The sequence below is a fragment of the Callithrix jacchus genome, chromosome 11, assembly GCF_049354715.1.
Source record: "Callithrix jacchus isolate 240 chromosome 11, calJac240_pri, whole genome shotgun sequence".
Taxonomy (NCBI): domain Eukaryota; kingdom Metazoa; phylum Chordata; class Mammalia; order Primates; family Cebidae; genus Callithrix; species Callithrix jacchus.
The window spans coordinates 3,953,302-3,976,936 of NC_133512.1; the positions used below are offsets into that span (position 1 = coordinate 3,953,302).

The 23,635-nt window shown below is 36.7% G+C and overlaps 1 protein-coding gene across 4 annotated transcripts in view; it reads right to left on the reverse strand.

Moving 5' to 3' along the window:
- Window positions 1-23,635, reverse strand: part of DPY19L2 (dpy-19 like 2) — a 104,020-nt gene that overhangs the window by 66,781 nt on the left and 13,604 nt on the right. For all 4 annotated transcript variants that reach the window (XM_078342195.1, XM_035253150.3, XM_035253151.3 and 1 more), the window contains exons 5-11: window positions 18,043-18,163; window positions 14,117-14,210; window positions 11,825-11,882; window positions 9,516-9,607; window positions 6,222-6,321; window positions 3,468-3,545; window positions 2,616-2,702 (exon numbers count right to left, since the gene is read on the reverse strand). In XM_078342195.1, the coding sequence (XP_078198321.1) occupies window positions 2,616-2,702; window positions 3,468-3,545; window positions 6,222-6,321; window positions 9,516-9,607; window positions 11,825-11,882; window positions 14,117-14,210; window positions 18,043-18,163 (630 nt within the window). The remainder of the gene's footprint in view (window positions 1-2,615; window positions 2,703-3,467; window positions 3,546-6,221; window positions 6,322-9,515; window positions 9,608-11,824; window positions 11,883-14,116; window positions 14,211-18,042; window positions 18,164-23,635) is intronic.

Here is a 23,635-nt window from a genome sequence, read left to right on the forward strand (position 1 = left end):
TGAACAAAATTGAAAAATTCCTTGAAAGATACAACCGAAGTTCACTCAAGAGGAAACAGGTAACCCAAATAGCTTTATGTCTTATTAATGAAATGGAACCTGTAAATAAAAACACTACCACAAAGAAAGTCCTAGATGGGTTCACTGGTAAATTCTACCAAACATTTAGGGAAGAAATCTTAATGATTCTACACAAATTCTTCAGAAGACTGGAAAGGAGAGAACACTTTGTAACGCATTTCATGAGGCCCGCATTACCATGATACCAAAGATGCTAAAGATGTCACAGGAAAACTATGAACCAATTATTGTCATGAACTTAGGTGTAAAAATTATAAACCAAATTTTAGAAAGCTGTATCCAGCAATAAATAACAATAATACAGCATGACCAAGGTGAGGTCTATTCAAGGAATGTAAAGATGCTGTAACATCTGAAAATCGACCAATATAATGCAGCGCATTAACAAACCGGAAAAGAGAAACCATATGATTATACCATATCTCCAAAATTCATTTCTGAAAAACTCAGCAAATTATGAACAGAAGGGAACCTCTTCAAACTGATAAAGGGCTTCTCTGAAAGATCCTATGGCAAACACCGTTACATAAGGATGAAAGACTATATAATTAAACAAAATTTACATTTCAAAATGAGACAATTAAAATATGACATTTAAAAATACTAAAATGGTGAAAGAATGACACAAATCAAAATCAGAAAAACCGAGAAATGAGCTGAGAGAACTCAAAGAATTTGAAATGAAACAAAAATAATTTCAGACATAAAAATTAAACTGGAAGGAATATGAAGAAATGCACATGGTAATGCCCTAAGAGCTATAAAAGGCGAAGAGAAGAACCTTTTAGAAATAAAAAAGAATAAGATAAAAAGTATTCAAGAGAAAGTGATACATTTATAACGTAAGTGAAGCAGATCCAATCTGCATTTAATAAGCATGAAGAAGAAAATCAAAGCGTGGAAACTAAATACTGAAAATTATGCTACAATGTAATACTAAGAATTTTAACTTAAAAAATGTTTCAGGCCCAGTGCGGTGGCTCACGCCTATAATGCCAGTACTTTGGGAGGCCAAGGTGGGCAGATTACCTGGGGTCAGGACTTTGAGAGCAACCTGACCAACATGGAGACACCCCGTCTCTACTAAAAACACGAAATTTAGCCAGCTGCAGTAGTGCATGCCTGTAATTCCAGCTCTTCATGAGACCAAGGCAGGAGAGTCTCTTGAACCCAGAAGGCGGAGGTTGCGGTGAGCCAAGATGCCCATTGCACTCCAGCCTGGGCAACAAGAGTGAAACTCCATCTCCAAAAGAAAAAAACAAGTTTGCAGGAAGATGTGCATATGTTATATGCAAACACACACACACACACACACTCCATTTTATATAAGAAACTTGAACATCGGCAGATTTTCGTATCCACAAAGTGAGGGGTGTCCTGGAACCAGTTCCTTCAGACACTGAGGCAAGACTGTACTTATTTAGCCAGCACTAAGTCAGCACACAAACATTTGCTTTATGCTCTTTTTATCTGTATTCCATTTCAAAATAAAAAAGTTTTCATTAAAAGAGGTAGATGAGCACACTATTAGGAGTCCTCCACTCTAATGCTGAAACCGTTTGGCAAAATGTTGGAAAGAAAGAGCACGCATTTTGGGAGAGAAAGAGGAAGGATTAATCACTCTGAGGGAAAAAGGGCATGGAAAGCAAAAAATATTAAAACATAAGGGCAATCCCAAAAGACGAAATCACCAGACCATACACAGAAAAGTGCTGTATTTTGGCATTACTGCCGTTGGTATCATTTCTGATCAGTGTGGAGACGGGAGGTAGAGGTGAATATTCGGGGTTCTGGCTTATGGATATTAGAAGTGTGACTACAATGTAATAGAACTGATTTATTAAAACACCCTTCTAAACACATATCCAAATGAGAGTGATTCCATCTAGTTCCTGTGAGGAGACTGCACCCTTATTCTAATTATGTTGTCATTGCTTAAAGTAGTTTGAAACTACACTTTCTAAACTGCCTTCAGAAATAATTTAGTTATGGATGCAAAATATGGTCTCGTGAGTTTACTGTCATACCATCGTTTGATCGAGACCTGTGTTGCCCGGCCCAATCACACAAAATATTTACAGAATTTTGGTTATTTTCAAAAATCAAATCCACTCTTGAAAGGCAAAGATTTGCCACCACTGAAGACATTCTAGAAAATGTGCCGTAGTCTGCGATGGAAACTCAGAGGAGTACCAAAAATGTTTTGGGAAACGGTAGTGTCACTGCAACGGGTATGTAACCTCCTCAAGTGACTTAGGAGAAAAGAAGTCATTTTATCATAAAACGGGATATGCTTAAAGTAAGTCTCCTTATTTTATTGTAATTTTTAAGTATTTACTTGGGCACTGTCTTAAAAAACCCTTTATAATATACTATAATTTTTTCAAGGATAAGATAGATAAAAAGCTTTGCTTGGGAAGAACTTTGTCATGTTGAATGATAATCAGGAAAGGGTCTATTTATTCTTATACCTCTTTTAGACAGGAAAACATGCCGTTTGGCGGGTTACCCAACTTTATGAACTAAACACTTACCCACGTCATCAACAAAGATGAAGAATAATAAGAAGATAAGTACATTGCATTTCCAAACATCAAAATGAAACTAAGGATAACTGAAATCTGAAAAAAAAACAAAGAAAAAAACACAGTGTATGGTTACTACACATATAGGCATAATGCATACTTTCCAGGTATACAGCCATTTCTAAGGCAAATTTATTTGCATAAAGATGAATGACTCTTGGCCTAATGATAATAGAATTTCAAGCCACTGGTAGATTCTAAGTATTAAAATTCAAGACTATAAACTCTATCTGGCAGAATTTAACTTTTTCTCCATCTGCTACTTGGAACAATGAAAAATAAGTCTGATTCTACTGTTTCAACAATGAAATAATATCACAAGAAAGACAGTTATAAATACTAGTTTTATTAATCTTATTTTTATTAGACTTCAGGACTTCTATTTTTTATGAAGCTTTACTAACTTCTTATGTTATGAAGGAAGCTATGTTTGGGACCTAAGTCAAAAACAAAATTGTAAGAACATAAAATTTCAGTTAGAGTGTCATATTCTCGCAAAATGCTAAAAATCTCATGTGTGAGAAAGTAAAGGCAGTTTTAAAAGCAGTAACAAGAATAACAAATAAAACATAAAAATAAAAGCTTTAGAGGGTAAAACAGGTCTACAGTCTAGTTGAAAGCATAGTCTGTGATAATATGACATCTATAATATACATTTCCAGTTTTCCTGCTGGATATCACCAATACCATACGTATTAAATATTACCAAAGAGGAGGTATCCTATAAAATAGAATCACTGAGATTTTATAAACTCTGAGAACCTATTTTAATATTTGACTTATAGATATTAAAAATGTTACCATGTTCACATAAATGATCTTCTGAAATTTGCTTGGCTCAATGTATCCCACAATATACATGGGAAATAATGATGCTATCTGAAATAACAGAAAAAAGCAAAAGTGGAAAAAAAGCGAAAACTAATACTTGACTATTCACAGACAAAGTAAATACAGGAGGAGGGCTACAGTTCTAATAATGGCAAGCAAAGTAATTTGAACCAACCTTCCCACTAAGAACTAGAATGGCTAGGAAAAATATAAACATAAAAATTAAAATATTTTAAGCACAGGTATAAAAGACACATATTGTTAACAAAGTAAATGAGGCATTTAAAAGATAGATGGCAATCTCTACTGATGGGCATGGTATTTTGGGCCACGTTTCTTCCAGAGGCATCTGCCAATTTCCACAGAGGCAGCTGCCTGCCAGCTGAGAGGCAGTTAGGGGACCAACAAGCTGAGCAGGCATGTCAGCAGATTCGGCAGTCAGGGTACACTGAGAAGGTGCTTCACTTTGGAGCTTCAAAATATCACACTATCATAGTGAACCAGAAATCAAGCAGCCCTCAGAAAGACTGAAACCCAACTATGGATCATCTCAATCTGATTGCATGAAGGTGGTTCAAGATTTATGAGAGCTTTTTACTTGCCTTTCCAATTTCTCATGTATAATGTCCAGCACCAAATCAAAAATAACCCACAATAGATGGAGATAAGACACTATCACTAACACAATAGAAATAGATCCACAAAAGATTTAGATCAGGAATCAGCACATTTGTTATATAAAAGGCCAGATAATAAATATGTTATGCTTTGTTGGTTACATATGGTCTATTCTATATTCTTTTTCTATTTTTGTTCTATAGCTCTTTGATATATAAAAACTATTGATAGCTTGGAGATCACTCAAACTCTTGTCTGGCATCGTCAGATATGTCTTTATACTTCAAAAGTTCAAGGACAAAACTGATAAGATTAAAAATTCCAGGAGAGCATAGAAGTCATAAAAAATAAATTGGGCCAGGCATAGTGGCTCATGACTATAATCCCAGCATTTTGGGAGGCCAAGATTGGAGGACTGCCTGAGCCCAGGAGTTCAAGACCAGCCTGGACAAGATAATGAGACCCAATCTCTACAAAAAATTAAAAAATTAGCCAGGTATGATGGCACAATGAACTAATTTTAACCTTAATTTATGAAAAACACAATTAAGAATAAAATCTTAAAGTACTTCCAGAAAAACAACATTGAATTATCCCTCTGTAAGCATGAAATGCACATGTACATACAAAATGATATACATTAGTAAAGAAAAATAAAATCCTAGTATATATCCAGAGCATGGCTAGAAAATCACTATAGCATTATCAAACTTACCCAAAGAGCTTCTTAAATAGTTTAATCAGTACTACTGGATTAATGAACTTGCTTGCAATGAAGTGATCCTCATTAAAAATCTATTCTACTGTGTTGGCCTGTGCAAACAGTGAAAACTATAACCTGAAAGGGGCCAACAATTATGAAGTAAGGCAGAGGGAAAACTTTAAACATGCGGTACCAATTAAGCTGGGGTCATAATTTTGTTTCATTCTTTGTAGGCTTTTGGCAGCATGAGCCTTCTTGGTAGAATTTCTCACTTCCAATATAGAATATTATTAATATTATCAGTGTTATAGGAAAGTGCTCTGATGGAAAATCTTAGGATCATGAAATTTCATCAAAATTCTCTATTTACTCCCAAATTCAGTTTCTTGGTACTAGTTATGCAATTGTTTTGGAAACAGGACATGGGCTCAGCTCACTTAAGCAACGATGAGCTTTATGATTAAAGCTCACAGAAACTTTGCCCGGTAAATTTCTGCTCTACAGACAAAACGGCCAACATTTAGCTGGATTAGAAGCAGAATGTCCCGCTGTGAAGAATAGGCTTGGCCCTTAGCATGCCATGTAGCTTGGAGCCCAGAATGATTCCTAGGGCAAAAGGAAAACCTACAGTTGAGATATTAACTCAAACATCAAAAAGAGCATTTGTGAATAAAAATAATAGAAAAAAGTTTTTCCCATGTCGAGCCTTAAAATCTGTCAAACTAACCAATCCACTAAAAGAATGTAGAATTATATTATTTCATAAAAATTATATATTTATGTAAACTTTATTCCCTATTGTAAAAATCTTTTATGGCATAAATGTAATCATATTTAAAATTTTCTATGGAAACAACAAAGTACATCTTGCATTCAACTTAATATACCAAAGGAATATAACTTATTCTATTACAAACATACATGTACCCATTTGTTCACTGCAGCACTATTCGCAATAGCAAAGACAGGGACTCAACCCAAATGCCCATCAGTGATAGACTGGATAGAGAAAATGTGTACATGTATCCCATGAAATACCATGCAGCCATAGAAAGAAACAGGATCAGGTCCTTTGCAGGGACATGGATGGAGCTGGAGGCCATTATCCTCAGCAACGGGAACAGAAAACCAAACACCACATGTTCTCACTTATAAGTGGGAGCTGAACAATGAGAACACATGGATACAGGGAAGGAACATCACACACCAGGGCCTATCAGGGGATGGGGTTGGAGGGAGGGAGAACATTTGGAAAAATAGGTAATGGATGCTGGGCTTAATACCTAGGTGATAGATAGGTGCAAAAACCACCATGACACACATGTACCTAGGGAACAAACCTGCATATCCTGCACATGTACCCCAGGACTTAAAATAAAAATTAATTTAAACAATCATCTTACCTGTATAAAAAGTATAAACTGAGCAAATTGCCAGGGAAGCATAAAAGCAACATTGGAAAGACAGAGTGCAATGAAGGGCCTTCTATCATTTCCCGAGGTCCTTAATAGAGAGAATCGACACCAGTAAGTCTCACCCTACAAATAGGCTGTCCCTGAAAAGAAAGACTGATCGCAAAATGATAAAATCTAAATTATTGCATTACCTTTACTTAATACAACAAAATAGAGTAACTTTTTAAAGTCTACTAAAAAGAACTTGAAATGCTTGGACTATAAAACTGCGTTGCATGAAGCAATCAAAATTTGAGTTTGAAAAATAACATTGTAATTTACCATTAAATATTTTAAATATGAAAGCTCATTTTCCTCTACATACGCATGGCATTAGAAATTCAATACTCCAGCAAGAAGGTGAGAAAATGGGACCCAGCCCTGCCCCTGCAGTCCTCCAGATGCTTCTCCGGCATGAGTCAACTTTCACACACCACCACTTACCTATTTCAAAACATTGAAGACAAATACAGGTGCTGACAAAGTAATATCTTAACAACAATGGGAAAAATTTAAGGAAAAGGAATCTCAAAAAATTAAAAAATCATTCTAGAATTCAGTTGAAGCACATGGAAGTTTAAATTGTCCATTTTGCATGACTGAGATGTACTGGGAACCAATACATTTTACCACAGAGTAACTACAGTAACTTAGATATTAAAAAAAACACACACACAAACATTTCACACAAATAATAAAACCGTAACTGTTCCTTTTATAAATGCTGCATTGGATTTTGATGAATCTTTGTACAATTGTATATAAATTTTCAAAAGCAAAATTCTAAATGATCGTATTGTATAGTAATGTTATCACAAAATACTCATTATGTACTTTGTAATCTTCTATTTTTCAAACAAAAAATTATTTTTGACTAAGATATAGAGTATAGCACATGGCCTCAATGACAGAAACCTAAATGCTCTCATTAAGACATTTTATTCCATAAAACCTCTTACTGACCAGACTGATATCACCTCAAAAAAAAAATAAAGAAAAATAACCCACCTTCCTAGGAATTAAACTGGGAATGAATAGCAAGGGGTGATGGAGAATAGGCAGCTTCCTTCACCTAATCTTTGAGAGAAAGCAAAGTGTGGAGCAATGACATAGAAATCTGAATAAGGAGCAGGTTCCTAAATCCAAATGCAACCGTAGAATATACTTGTCAGGCTGGCAACAAATCAGAAGTTAGTTACCCTGCTGCATTCTCAAGGTCTGCGCCACTCCAGTACACCGCCACTGACCACTCTCTTCAGTTAGCTTTACCTGAGTGCCACAAATATTTGCATGGCCGCGTTCTGTGATTAAAGAGATAAATATGGCACGGTCCCTGTTTCCACTGGTACTTTTAAATGCATGCAATTGGCTGGGCATGGTGGCTCACTCCTGTAATCCCAGCACATTGGGAGGCGGAGGCGGGTGGATCACTTGAAGTCAGGAGTTCAAGACCAACCTGGCCAATGTGGCAAAACCCTGTCTCTATTAAAATACAAAAATTGGCTGGAGGTGGTGGCATGTGCCTATAATCCCAACTACTTGGGAGGCTGAGGCAGGAGAATCACTTGAACCTGGGAAGCAGAGGTTGCAGTGAGCCAGGATCACACCACTGCACTCCAGCCTGGGCAACAGAGTGAGATTCTGACTCAAAAGTAATAATAATAATAATAAAATAAATAGACTGAGTCCAGCCTGGGCAATATAGCAAGACCCCATTTATAAAATAAATAAGTGAATTATAAATAAAATTATTATTGGGAGGCTGAGTGTAGTGGCTTATGCCTGTAATACCAGCCATTTGGGAGGCCAAGGCAGGCAGATCACCTGATGTCGAGAGTTCGAGACCAGACTGACCACCATGGAGAAACCCTGTCTCTACTAAAAATAGAAAATTAGCCGGGTGTGGTGGCACATGCCTGTAATCCCAGCTATTCAGGAGGCTGAGGCAGGAGAATCGCTTGAAACAGGGAGGCGGATGTTGCCGTGAGCTGAGATCGTGCCATTACACTCCAGCCTGGGCAACACAGCAAGACTTCATCACTAAATAAAAAAATACATACCTACATGCATGCATACAATTGTATATTTATACATAGACATTTGTGTATGTGTGGATGATTACACTTGCTGTTTGAAAAAGCAAAGAAGATAAACAAAAGATTTTTATATGAGGCAGAATCTGCCAGGGACTAGTAGGTGAAGAACGGAGTCCGCTGGGAGTTTGGAGAAGATAGTGATCATTAATACATTCAGTGAGAGGTCTCATTAGTATTCTATTAAACTTATTTCTCTCATAAGGTTATTTATACTATTCTACCACTTAAAGGTTTGTTTGTTCACTTCTCAGACCTCCTAAATATCTAAAATGCTTATAAATAAAATCCCTACAAAAAAGTGTGTCCAAAAAACAAGTTTGAGATGAAACTTGTTGACCTGTTAGAAACATTGGTTGTTCAGAAATGCCTCATAAATATGTGAATATATGTACTTCATGTGCATCTAACTCCACATTTCCCAAATTCCTGTGCACACAGAATACTTTTTTCATGGCACATTCATCAAAACCACAGGTTGGAAAACAATGTCAGAGTACCTCAACTTTGAGAACGTAATTGTGTCTCAAAAACTTTTGAATCTTGGCAACCGTATATGAACACATACCTTTTGGTTTATTAAAACATAATGTAGTTATCTAAAACCTGTTGCCTACACTTTTAAACGGAGAGCAATTTTTACATAGCAATTTTGAATTATTTTCTTAATTTTATACTCAATTTACTCTTAAAATAACTTTAAAATGCTCTAAATTTGTTACAATGTCATAAGTTGAAGTATATATGTAATAATATATATTTTATATAGTATATATATGTATATATACATACACGCGCGCACACACACACACATATATATATAATTTTTATTTTTTGAGAGGGAGTCTCTCACTCTGTCACCCAGACTGGAATGCAGTGACACAATCTTGGCTCACTGTGACCTCCGCCTCCTGGGTTCAAGTGATTCTCCTGCCTCAGCCTCCTGAGTAGCTGGGATTACAGGTGTACACCACCATGCAGGACTAATTTTTGCATTTTAGTAGAGACGGGGTTTCACCATGCTGGCCAGGCTGGTCTCGAACTCCTGACCTCAAGTGGTCTGCCAACCTCGGCCTCCCAAAGTGCTAAAGTATATTTTAAGAAACGTAACTTATAGTTTATTTGCCTTTGTTTTATAAATCAAAGTTACCTGAGAATCAAAGTTAAAATATACATCTGCAGTACAAGGAACGGATAGGAAAAACTTTCACGGAGGGGTGGCGTCCACATCACACGGGTGGCCTGAAATCAACAAAATGCCCATTTCATATCATGCTTACTACAACGAACATATTTAAAAACCAGGGTGAGTTTGTCTTAGTAGTTTTAATACTAGGGTCACTAGATCCCGTTTCCGAGTGTCTGGCATAGCTTCTCAGGTTTTGAAGCTCTCTTAATGCATGAGGCCATTAAGTAGAGAGCAATTAACTACCATGTACAGAAACCAGCAACAGATGGATCAGACATATGTCTTAGAAATAATTTTTATTTTTAGACAAAATTCCCATGAGACATATGGGAATTCTGACGGAAAAATTTTCCATCAAAAATTCTAAAATTCTAGAAAGAACGTAAACTCATTACTTCGTGAGAGTCTTAAAAGTTATTGCTCCTCTTCCAAGAAACCAAAATTGTAAATTTTGGAAAAGGAGTTATGATACATATAAGAAAGTCAACTTATCCAAACAGTTGTCTGGGACACTCAGAGATAAAGCTTTGTCTTTCTGTCAACACATTGTTGAATGACAATGCATTTGTTTGCTTTAAAATAATATATATAAGGCTTTTATGTATAATTATTATGATTCATCTAACTGATTTTTTAAAAATTAACCCAACAGCAATGCATAAAAGTGCTTCTACCCTGGTCGGGCGTGGTGGCCCACGCCTGTAAGCCCCAGCACTTTGAGAGGCCTAGGTAGGTGGATCACGAGGTCAGGAGTTCAAGACCAGCCTGTCCAACATGGTGAAACCCCATCTCTACTAAAAACACAAAAACTTAGCCAGGCATGGTGGCACATGCCTGTAATCCCAACTACTCAGGAGGCTGAGGCAGGAGAATTGCTTGAATCCCAAAGGCGGAGGTTGCGGTTAGCTGAGATCGCATCAATGTACTCCAGCCTGGGTGACCGAGCAAACAAGCAAGCAGGCAAACAAACAATTTCTACCCTATGCAAACTGTGTCATAACATGTTAAATATTTTGCTCCCAAGAGCTAGTAGAGTGTCACTCTTTTTCTTTTCTTTTTTTTTTTTTTTGAGATGGAGTTTCGCTCTTGTTACCCAGGCTGGGGTGCAATGGTGCGATCTCAGCTCACCACAACCTCCACCTCCTGGGTTCAGGCAATTCTCCTGCCTCAGCCTCCTGAGTAGCTGGGATTACAGGCACGCGCCACCATGCCCAGCTAATTTTTTGTATTTTTAGTAGAGACGGGGTTTCACCATGTTGACCAGGATGGTCTCGATCTCTCGACCTTACGATCCACCCGTCTCGGCCTCCCAAAGCGCTGGGATTACAGTGTCACTCTTTTTCATTGCCATATCCTCAGGATCTAACAGAGCATGAACATAGTATGTACTCAATGTTTTGTTGAATGAATCCACCGTATTTGAAATAAGCTTCTATGAGTTCTTTTTTAGGTGGACTATGTTTCCTTGGGCTGAGTTAGTAAGTTAATGTCTATTTTGAATTCAGCATTTTGCATTACTGAACAGACAGCATGACGTAACAGAAAGAAGTGAGGGAGCAGAAGGCAGTGTCTTAACCGGGTGCCTGCTGTCAGGCCTGAGGCCTCTTCCATCGCTGTTTCGGGGAGTGCAATATGTACGTAGTTTCAGTTAGGCAAATGAATAAGTTGTAGAGATCTACTATACAACATTGTGTTAATACTGTATTGTACACTTAAAAATCTGATGAGGGCAGTTCTCATGTTAATTATTCTTACCACAAAAAAAAAGTTGAATATATATGTTTTTATAAAATATAAGCATAATTTTATAAATGTGTGTGTGTGACAGGGAGAGGTTTTGGAGGCAGACAGATACAGAATAGGAAATCCAGCTTCATCGTGTAATGAATAAGTAACTTAACTTTCTTTAAATTTAAATTTCATAACTTGTATGGTGAGGCTCCCATCACCCCCCAAAAAAGTTTAGTAGGAATAACTCGGATAATGTGCATGATGGTGATTCAACTCAACAGGTACTGTATTTCCCTTTCTCTCCAGAATAATGCATATGTATATTTTACTGAGAATAAGGCAAGAGATTTCATGTTTGAAATTCTAGCTATTTAAACATTTCAATCAACATGATTAAAATATCAATTTATAACACAAGGGTCTTTAAAATGCTGTGAAGTCATAAGTGGTATACAATTAAATACTGTTTTAATGAAAATATTTTCTTGTTCCTCTACAGCTCCTTCTATTTCTTAAAAATTGCTTTCTAAAAAACAAACCTCTTCATGGTTGAAAAATAAGCACAGTACTGTAATAAAACCTCCTAGTTGAGTCCCACTGTAAAAAAAAAAAAAGAGTATATAATCAAAATTCACATAAAATATAGTGAGTTTTTCACAGTTATCTCAGAATTTAAAAATTAGTTTTCCACATTTAAAACATAATAGTAATAAACCATACCCATGTAGTTTATATTTAAATCCTGAATTTCAATTCTAAAAAGTGTACATAGTGTACATATAATCTCAATTTTATAATTTATTATAGCTAAAATACTTTTTTAATAAAATACATAAGGTGTGAACATAAAATAATTTTTAAGAAACAAGCTAGCACTTTAGAGTCTTAGAATACTCTGAATAAAGGCAAATTTTTATCTTTTGAAATTGGATTCAAGGGACTGAGAAATGAAGACAAGATTCTAACAGTTTCATTTAGCAGTAACTTAGAACTGTCTAAACTACTGCAAATATTCTTTACTTGAATTCCAGAGAAGCAATAACGCAGAATACAAAAATTAGATGAAAGATAAAAACCATTTCTTTTTGTTTTTGGTTTTTTGAAACAGAATCTCACTCTGCCACCCAGGCTGGAGTGTAGTGGCAAGATCTCGGCTCACTGCAACCTCCGCCTCCAGGGTGGAAGCCAATTCTTCTGCCTCAGCCTCTGTAGTAGCTGGGATTACAGGAACATGCCGCTACACCCAGCTGATTTTTTTATTTTTAGTAGAGACAAGGTTGCACCATTTTGGCCAGGCTTGTCTTGAACTATTGCCCCCAAGAGATCCGGCCGCCTCGGCCTCCCAGAGTTCTGGGATTACAGGCATGAGCCACTGGGCCCAGCCAAAAACCATTTCTTAAATTGCCTTTTTGTGATCATGTCTGTGTGTGGGAATGCAGATGCTCACACACACACGTCTGTGTAGTGTTTCCAGGCTGGACCTTATCGTCCCTCCGTACACCACTTCCCTAGTCTAGCACATTCTAAGCACTGTGAGGACAGGGACAGGTTCTGAGTATGCCTTGTTCATTACTGTATCCCCAGCATCTAACTTGGAAGATTAATAAATATTGGCTGAATGAATGAAGAAAGGAAGGAATGCATTAAAAAACAGCAGAGGAAAGCTAATGGGAAATGATTTACCATTTAATAAAGTTTCACACAGATAATCCAGAGGATGAACTTCAAAGAGGAAGAAATTGGAAGAAAGAAGGTATGAGCAGCAAGGACCAACTGTACACAGAGGAACGGGAGACATATGGATAAATCAAAAAAAGATTTGACAGCAGAAATAATCATCGTGGCAGCTGCAAAGGGTAACGGGACTAACTGAGAAGCATTCCAAGATTCCCTGTGTTAATTAGAAGAAAGGGAAAAATATCAATGTATTTTAGACTTGATCAAATTATATCTGTATGTTAACATTTTATGGTTAGCCACCAAAAGAACAGAAGTAGAACACCTGCCTTCCCAGTTAGTGCCAGTGGGAAGGGTAGCCATTGTAACAAATACAAAAGTTTTCCCCAAATTCCTATTTCTTTTGTTCCTCTTAATGCCAGATTCCAATCTCACAGTTTTGATGACACATTTATAGTCCACATTGGTTGAATCTGTATATCCTTCTTAAAGACTAGAGCCTAACAGTGCATTTTATGTTCCAGGACTATATAACCAATTGAGAGAGACTAGCACCTCTTAGGTAGCCCTCCCAATGAAAAATACTGATTTTAAAATGTTTTAGTCATTGTTATGTAACATTTTCCATACTAAAAAATAAAAAGGGTAAGAAATACACACTATTTTTAGAAAACAGAACTTTTTTTAAAAAAACAGAACATTTTTAAACCTGCCCAATCTAAAGCAATCCTTTTCCCTCAAAATAGTTTAATGAGCTTATATATTTCTATATGACATATAGAAAAGTGCATTTCCACTGCGTAATTTCACCTGTAGAATATACAATCAGAAATAAGCTACTACTACTGCCAACCAAAGATCTCTTCCAACGTTTGATCAATTTTGCACATGAAACTAGGAGGTATTCCATTAAAGCCTGTTAGGAAATCTTAGTTTTAAAAAAAATCCTTACAGGATAAAAGGGATCCCTTAAAGGTAGAATTTTAGATAGCTCCTGTTTCTGAATAGTGGTTAAGCTTCCGAAAAATCAAATAAATCCACAAACTTTCCTGATATGAGTCTAATCTCATTAATTTTCCTTTTTATTTAATCAACAAATATCAGCCAGTCAGCGTGAGTCCACTGAAAGGTCTGTTAACTCAGTACAGCCTTACCTCAGGTACGCTCCATACATGAAGAACAATCCCATCATGAGTCCATTTAAAATAAAGATCACACCAACATAAAAGCAAGCAGGCTCTCCCAATCCTTTGAAAAGATACAGATAATTCAGTGTCGCATGAATACGGGACTGTAAAGCCATTAGGCCTAATTATCTCAGTGCTTTGCAATCAAGAGCTCATGGATTTGCTGAAAGGATTTGCTTTCTAGATTGCTGCTGTGTTTAATTCTTCACCCTTATAAGAGTTTCTATGTATATTTATGTAGACACAGATATGTGTGTGTATGTGTGTGTGTGTGTGTGTATGTGTGTGTGCATATTTCAATAACTGTTGAAATTAATTTCAACCGATCACCTGAGATCGGTCTTACTGCTTCTTCAAACAGAACTGCAGTACTGTTATCAACATAGACAGGCTAGCAGATCTAAGTCCCTGCCACATGTGATACGCAGTTTTCACACACATATACATACACATATACACACGTCTGTATACACACACACATATATACATACATACAGATATGTAAGCTCACCCTTAATGAGGCATTATATAGTTATACTTATTTCTATAATGGTGTTTGTACTTTCCTCTAATGAATTACTATGATACTGTAATGATCTGTTGGGGCTTCGCATTTGTTTAGGCGATGCTGCTGCAGCTCAGTGTCTGGAACTGTCTGCAGAAACACTTAATGGACACAAAAGAAAAGCCACTGCGTCATTTTGACCTTTTGCTGGGCTCTAGGAAGAGTTCAGCTGTGGCTTTGACTTCGGGGTACAGCTTTAGTCTCTACTTCACAATCACCCCACATAATTCTCAGAACAATTTATGAGATTATATAAGAACACTTTTCTTATGGTTGAGAAAACAGAACATGGAATATTCAACTTGTCAAAGGTTGTTTCACTTTAACCGGCTGGAGCCAAGGCCTTCTGATTCTTTCTGCCTCTCTCATCACTCCTTTCAGTCAGTTCCAGTAGCTTCTCTCGTTTTATGTGCCTCTCTTTAATACTGGACCACCTTAGACTTTACCGTATGCCCTCTTCATTTCTCCATCCTCACATTCTCCATAAAGAAATTCTTCCACTCCATGGCTCCAATGATCTATATACAGACGACTCCAGGTCCACATTTAGTCCAGAACTTTTTCCTTATTCTTACATACCCAGACAGCCACTTGATGTCCCCACTCAGGTCTCTCAAGTACCTCGAATTAATGCATACACAGTGAGACATAAGAATGCAAACCTGCTGCTGTTCAAACGTGTCCTACCATTCAAAGGAGCTCAGTTACTTAAGCGAGAAACCAAACTGTGTTTCATATGATTGTTCACTCAACTTCCCCTCTCTCACCAAACAGTTACCAAAGTTTGTCCATTCTGCTTCCAAAATCTCTCTCGAACCCAGGCACTTCCATGTTATCCTTCCAGCTCAGAGCACAACAGTCTCCCACCCGGCCTCCCTGAACCTGCTCTTGTCCCTTTACGTATATTCTTCCCATACCATTGACTAAATACTTTTTTAGTGCAAATCTGTTAAAGTTCTTCAATGGCTAAAGCAGAACTCCTTCACCAGTACACGCCTTTCGTGATCTGACCTGTGCTTAGATTTCCAGCACCGTTTCACATCATTTTTCCTCTTCGTTGCTCCCAGGGATTCTAGCCTTCTTTTGGCTCCCTCCTGCCTCAGGATACTTAAATATGCTATTCCCTATTCTTAAAATACTTCTGCTCTCTCACTCCTAATGTCGGCAACACTAACCCATCACCTCTTGGGAATGTAACTAATACCATATTTAGCTGATCACTTTCACCCCTCAGACAGGGTCACATCTTCTAGCTGACTGAATCATTACAAATTCTCTCATTGGCCAAATCATGAGCAAACTCCCATTCACAATTGCTTCAAACAAAATAAAATACTAGGAATATAACTAACAAAGGATGTAAAGGACCTCTTCAAGGAGAACTACAAACCACTGCTCAAGGAAATAAGAGAGGACACAAACGGATGGAGAAACATTCCATGCTCATGGTTAGGAAGAATTAATATCGTGAAAATGGCCATACTGCCCAAAGTAATTTACAAATTCACTGATATCCCCATCAAGCTACCAATGACCTTCTTCACAGAACTAGAAAAAAACACCTTAAACTTCATATGGAACCAAAAGAGAGCTGGCATAGCCAAGTCAATCCTAAGCAAAAAGAACAATGCCAGAGGCATCACGCTGCCTGTAATCAAAACAGCATGGTACTGGTACCAAAACAGAGATATAGACCAATGGAACAGAACAGAGGCCTCAGAGACAATGCCACACATCTGCAACCATCTGATTTTTGACAAACCTGACAAAAACAAGCAATGGGGAAAGGATTCCCTGTTTAGTAAATGGTGTTGGGAAAACTGGTTAGCAGTGTACAGAAAGAAGAAACTGGACCCCTTCCTGACACCTTACACTAAAATTAACTCCAGATGGATTAAAGACTTAAACATAAGACCTAACACCATAGAAACCCTAGAAGGAAACCTAGGCGAAACCATTCAGGACATAGGCATAGGCAAGGACTTCATGACCAACACACCAAAAGCATTGGCAACAAAAGCGAAAATAGACAAATGGGACCTAATCAAACTCCACAGCTTCTGCACGGCAAAAGAAACAGTCATTAGAGTGAATTAGCAACCAACAGAATGGGGAAAATATTTGCAATCTACCCATCTGACAAAGGGCTAATATCCAGAATCTAATCTCCAAAGGGCTAAAACAGATTTACAAGAAAAAAAACTAACAAACCCATCCAAAAGTGGGAGAAGGATATGAACAGATACTTTTCAAAAGAAGACATATATGAGGCAAACAAACATGAAAAAATTCTCATCATCACTGATTATTAGAGAAATGCACATCAAAACCACATTGAGATACCACCTCACACCAGTTAGAATGGCGATCATTAAAAAATCTGGAGACAACAGATGCTGGAGAGGATGTGGAGAAATGGGAACACTTTTACACTGTTGGTGGGAGTGTAAATTAGTTCAACCATTGTGGAAGACAGTGTGGCGATTCCTCAAGGACCTAGACATAGAAATTCCATTTGACCCAGCAATCCCATTACTGGGTATATAACATCCTCATCGATTATATTTTTACTGAGGCAATCCGTAAAGAAATGGATGTTGTTACATCTAAAAATATATTCATAATATATAGTAAGTGGTCATGTTGTTAAGAATTTGAAGAAGTAAGGAAAAAAAGCAACAGTGTTAGTGTTATTCAAAGATACATGTGGCTTTGAACAAGAGTCTCCAGGGAAAGCACCATACTTGTATTGTGAAAGTGCTGAAATGCAAACACCTTACATGGAAGTGAGCACTGTGTAACCTGGAAGCTGGGAGATGATTCCAAAAGTGGTTCCTTGACCACTACAAAGACACCGATGTAGGAGATAAATAGGAAGAGTTTCATTAGTACTACTCATGGACTCTGAGCATATATAAAAAGTAATTCTTCTAAATCAATCTATTCATGCATATCCAATTTTTAAATATGTATGCATAAATTTATATATTAACTGTTACAAATAGATATTTGACTATTTAATCTATCCTCAGAATTTATATATTGAAGCCATCACAAAAACCGTCTTTCTGCATCTTCTCATTCTGAAAGAGAAGACTTGTAGTCAAGATTGCTTTACAATGGGATATGTTAATACTCAAATTTGTAAGTACACAGCCTTCCTTCTCAGAAAACTACTTTAAAATGTAAAATACTCATTCAAGTGAGTCAGTTCTAATTTTTGTAAAAACAATGGTTTACAATAATTCTTAAAAATGAATAATAATATTGCTAAATGTTTATGAATGTTTACAAATGGCAGCAGAACAGCTTTTTGGATGAAACATGCCTTCACAGCTTTCAACTTCATTGAGAGGTTCAATTCTGGTGACATTCCAGCAGGTCTTAGCTTCTAGACCAAATAAATTCATTATTCCCATGAAGGTGCGGTACCAGGAGGCTATGATTACCTTAAAAAAGATAAAAGCAAAGAGATAATGGAGGAAAATACATTCTCTTCATGATAATAATCTTTCCAAAATACCATTTCACAATGGTTGCCTTACACATTATAAACTCTAACAAATTTATTTAGATCATTTCTCTTGTGAATCAGTCGCTTAAAAATTATATATTATGCTTCTACATAGAAAAATATTATATATAAGGTAACCAATTCTATGATATAAATAATCGTAACTGTAATTCAGTATAAAAGTATATAATTAAAATATGGTGATTAATAGAAAAACACAAAGATTTACAGAAACATTTCATAATTCATTTCATTTAGATCCTTGAATTTTCTTCATAAAATATATAAAATGTTATAAAAATGGAACAGAATGGAATAATAGCTCCTATGCTCATTACAATTTTAACCAAGCAGAAGATTTAATTGAACAGTTCTTTCCAATCAGCAATCTATTTTTAAAAGTTCAAGACAAAGGAAAAATAACAGAAAAAAATTCCAACTAAATATTCATGTCTCAGAGGTTTTTAAAAAATAACGCTATACATTCTGGAAAACTAATATGAGATCACTGGGGAAAAAAGTTAAAAAATAATGAGTTGAAAGAGAAACTAAATGCCTCTTAGAGTTAACCACTTTTAATATTTGGTGACTGGGAGAGCACGATGGCTCACACCTGTAATTCCAGCACTTTGGGAGGCCGAGGCGAGCAGATCAGAGGTCAGGAGTTTGAGACTAGCCTGGGCAACATGGTGAAACCCCATCTCTACTAAATATACAAAAATTATCCTGGCATGGTGGCGGGTGCCTGTAATCCCAGCTACGCAGGAGGCTGGGGCAGAAGAATTGCTTGAAACCAGAAGGTGGAGGCTGCAGTGAGCCGATATCGCGCCACTGCATTCCAGCCTGGGCAACAAGAGTGAAACTTCAACTCAAAAAAAAAATATGGTGATTATCTTTCCAGTCTTCCCCCTAGGCATTTAAAACATGTAATTAGGGTTAATCAATACTACGTAATGACATCATATTATCAATGTTAGTGTAATATACATTACTAAACATTCTAAACATCTTTCCGTGTCTCACAAGTGTAGATTTATCATGCAGTTTGACATAGCAGCGAAAGCAGGGCTTTGATGTCAGAACTGAACTCAAATTTGACTCTGCAAGTCACGGTTTCTATGGTCTCGAGTAATCCTTCAACCTCAGAACCTGTCAATCACTTCACCTCTCAAATGAGTTTAATCATAACTGTTCTGCGAGAGAGGTGAGATAAGAGCTCACCTATACAGTCACATGTGTTCTGTATGTCCTAAGTATACTGCTGGTATATAGTACGCAGTGAATGCTTTTACCTTTTTAAAACATTCTGTTCTAAACTTATATTTTTTATTTTTAAATGAGAAATTAGTCTCCTGTGAACACAAAAGTATGAACATAAAATTCGACATTGTAGTGCTATATAGCATTGGCAGTAAATCTAGATTCTCAATTTTTTATCTATGTGATGTGAAAAGACCAGGAACAACTCCTGTTCTTCACAATACTATCAAGTTTTGAAAACAATTGAACTACATTATAACTACTTTTGACATTTTTCATGTCGAAAAAGAAATGGAATTGTGCTAATTTTTCAATATTGTTGAATAAGTAAAAAATAAAGTTGTCTCTGAGACCATACTGTTAGAAATTAATGAAACAGGAAATAGAGAATTCTACTATATAAAGAGTCAGATATAACCAAAATAATAAAAATACTAATTATCAAACACTAAGAGAAATGGGGCTTGTATAATAAGCTACACACTCATTTTATATAGAGAGTAAATCAACATTAACTGAAATTGAAGATACAGGAAACTGGTTTTTACGTTTGGGTTTTTGCATTTACCTTAGTCATGAAGAGAGCCATTAAAGTGAATAAAAACAGAAGAGTGTCTCTAAGGGGTAAGCAGGGATGCAGAGAAAGTGGGTGCAGAAAACTGTTGCTTTAATTTTAGGCAGGTCTATATTATACAATTGTTACTCATAGAAATTACATTAAAAACAGAAAGAAATCTGAAAAACTGTCCAAGTACCTGGAAATTAAGCAACACTATTTTATTTATTTTGTTATTTGTGTGTGTATATTTCTAGAAGGTTTTAAAAAATATTAATTTTAAGTTTCGGGGTACATGTGCAGGATGTGCAGGTTTGTGACATAGGTAAACATGTGCCATGGTAGTTTGCTGCCCCTATTGACCCATCACCTAAGTCTAAAGCCCAGCATGCATTTGCTTTTTTCCCTGATGCTTTCCCCCGCCTTGCCCTGCCCTGCCCTTACAAGCCCCAGTGAGTTAATTATTCCCCTCCCTGTGTCTATAATAACACAATTATAAATTGCCAGCGGATCAAAGAAGAAATCACATAAGAAGTTAGAAAATAATTTGAACTGAATGAAAATGAAAATACAATATATAAATATTTAAGTAATACAAATGTTTGCTGTTGGGAAGATGGAGTGGATGTACTTTTCCTGATTACTCCCTTCAAGTACAACTGAAAACCCTTTGAGTTATATACAAATCAAACATAAGAAGACTCTGAAAAGTAGAGAGAAGACAGACTTGAGACCCAAAGAACAACATGGTTATGAGTTCCATGGGCTCTCTCTGTGCCTCATTTTCTCGGATTTGGAGTTAAAGAGGCTGGCAGTCCGGATATGCCAACGGGCACTGCTATTGTTTAAAGGTATCTTCTCCAAAATTCAGGTGTTGAAACTTGATGGCCAATGTGATAATGTTACGAGATGGGACCTGTAAGCAGTGACTACACCATGAGGACTCCTTCCTCATAAATGAGATTAAAACTCTCTTGCTCTCCTACTGTCTGCCATGTAAGGACACAGTGTTTCTCGCCTTCAGAAGATACATCAAGGCACCATCTTGGAAGCAGAGAGCAGCCTTCAACTTCCGTGGACTCCAGAATTTGCGAGATATAAATGTCTATTCTATACAAATTACCCAGTCTTAGCTATTTTGTTCAAATAGCAGAAAACAGACTAAGAAAAATACACAGAAAGTACCAAGAAAGTCAAAAGACTAGAAAAGGGCAGCCTAGAAACACAGAAAACCTTTAGATTTATCATCTCTCTGCTCCAACTAATTGCCAGAGGGGGAAAAAAATATGGTTTCACCCTTACCAATAAACAAAGACCAAGTGGAAAGCAAAACTTCCACCCTCCTCGGTTTTTTTTTTTCTTTTTTCTTTTTTTTGAGATGGAGTCTCACTTTTATTGCCCAGGCTGGAGTGCAGTGGCATGATCTTGGCTCACTGCAACCTCTTCCTCCTGGGTTCAAGCCAATTCTCCTGCCTCAGCCTCCCAAGCAGCTGGGATTACAGGTGACTGCCACCACGCCTGGCTAATTTTTGTATTTTTAGTAGAGATGGGATTTCACCATGTTCGCCTGGCTGGTCTCGAACTCCTGACCTCAGGTGATCCTGAAAGCAACAGGATGGTGCCCTCTCCCTTTACCCCTTCCTTTGCTAGAGTGGTGCCAGAGATATCCAGTTAAAATAGCAGGTTTAAATAAAATCCAGTCTCATAACATAATACTCAAAATGTCTGGGCTTCAAGTGAAAATCACTCATCAAGAACCAGAAAGGTCTCAAACTGAATGAGAAAATAAATAGATTCCAACACTGAGATGAAAGTAATATTAGCATTATCAAGAATTTTAAAGCAACAATCATAAATATACTCTAATGAGAATGCTTAAAACAAATGGAAAAATTGAGAAGCTTACCCGAGAAATAGAAAATCTCAGCAAAAAACAGAAACCAATACTAAGACCATCTCTCAAAACCACACAATTACATGGAAATTATACAACCTGCTCTGAATGACTTTTTGAGTAAACAAATAAATTAAGGCAGAAATCAAGAAATTCCTTGAAACTAATGAAAAAAGAGATACAACATACCAGAATCGATGAAACACAGGTAAAACAGTGTTAGGAGGAAAGTTTACAGTGCTAAATGCCCACTTCAAAAAGCTAGAAAGATCTCAAGTTAACCTAATATCACATGTAGAGGAATCAGAAAAACAACAGCAAACCAACCTGAAATCCAGCAGAAGACAAGAAATAACCAAATCAGAGATGAACTGAATGAAATTGAGACACAAAAGCCCATACAAAAGATCAGCAAAAATATAAGTTGGTTATTTGAAAGAACAAATAAGTTTAATAGGCCACAGGCTGGACTAATAAAAAGGTGGAGAAGATCCAAATAAACACAATCAGAAATGACAAAGGAGATATTACCATTGACCTGTAGAAATGCAAAAACTCTCAGAGACTATTATGAACACCTCTATGCACACAGACTAGAAAACCTAGAAGAAATGGCTAAATTCCTGGGAATACATAACCTCCAAAGATTGAACCAAGAAGAAATGAAAACCCTGAGTACACCAATAACAAGTTCCAAGATTGAATCACTAATAAAAAGCCTACCAACCAGAAAAACCCCTGAGCCAGAGGGCTTCACAGCCTAAGACTACTAGACATATAAGAAGAGTGGGTCCCAATCATACTGAAACTATTCCAAAAAACTGAGGAGAGATTCCTTCCTTACTCATTCTATAATGCCAGCATCATTCTGATGCCAAAACGTGGCAGAGCTACAATGTAAAAAGAAAACTTCAGACCAGTATCTCTGATGAACATAGATGCAAAATCCTCAACAAAATACTAGCATACTGAATCCATCAGCACATCAAAAAGCTAATCCACCACAATCAAGTAGGCCTTATTCTTGGCAAGCAAGACTGGTTCCACACAGTCAAATCAATAAATATGATTCCTCACATGAAAGAACTAAAAAAAAATAAAAATAAAAAAAAAACCTAAATAATTGCAGAAAAGCTTTTGATAAAAGTCAACATCCTTCTATTTTAAAAACCTTCAACAAACTAGGCATTGAAGGAACATACCTCAAAATTATAAGAGCCCTCTGTGACAAATCCATAGCCAACATCATACTGAATAGGCAAAAGCTGGAAGCATTGGCCTTGGAACTGGAACAACAAAAGGATGTTCACTCTCCCCATTCCTATTCAGCATAGTACTGGAGGTCCTAGCCAGAGCAATCACACAAGACAAAGAAAGAAAATAAAAACCATATAGGAAGACAGGAATTCAAACTATCTTTTTTTGTGAACAATATAATTTCATACCTAGAAAGCCCCATAGTCTCTGACTAAAAGCTCCTAGATATGATATTAAAACTTCGGCAATGTTTCAGCATGTAAAATCAATGTACAAAAGTCAGTAGTATTTCTATATACCAACAATGTCCAAGCTGAGAGCCAAGTCAAGAATGCAATCCTATTCACAATAGCCACAAAAAGTAATAAAAAACTTATAAAAGAATACCTAGGAATACAGCTAACCAGAGAGGAGAAAAATCTCTACAATGAGAATTACAA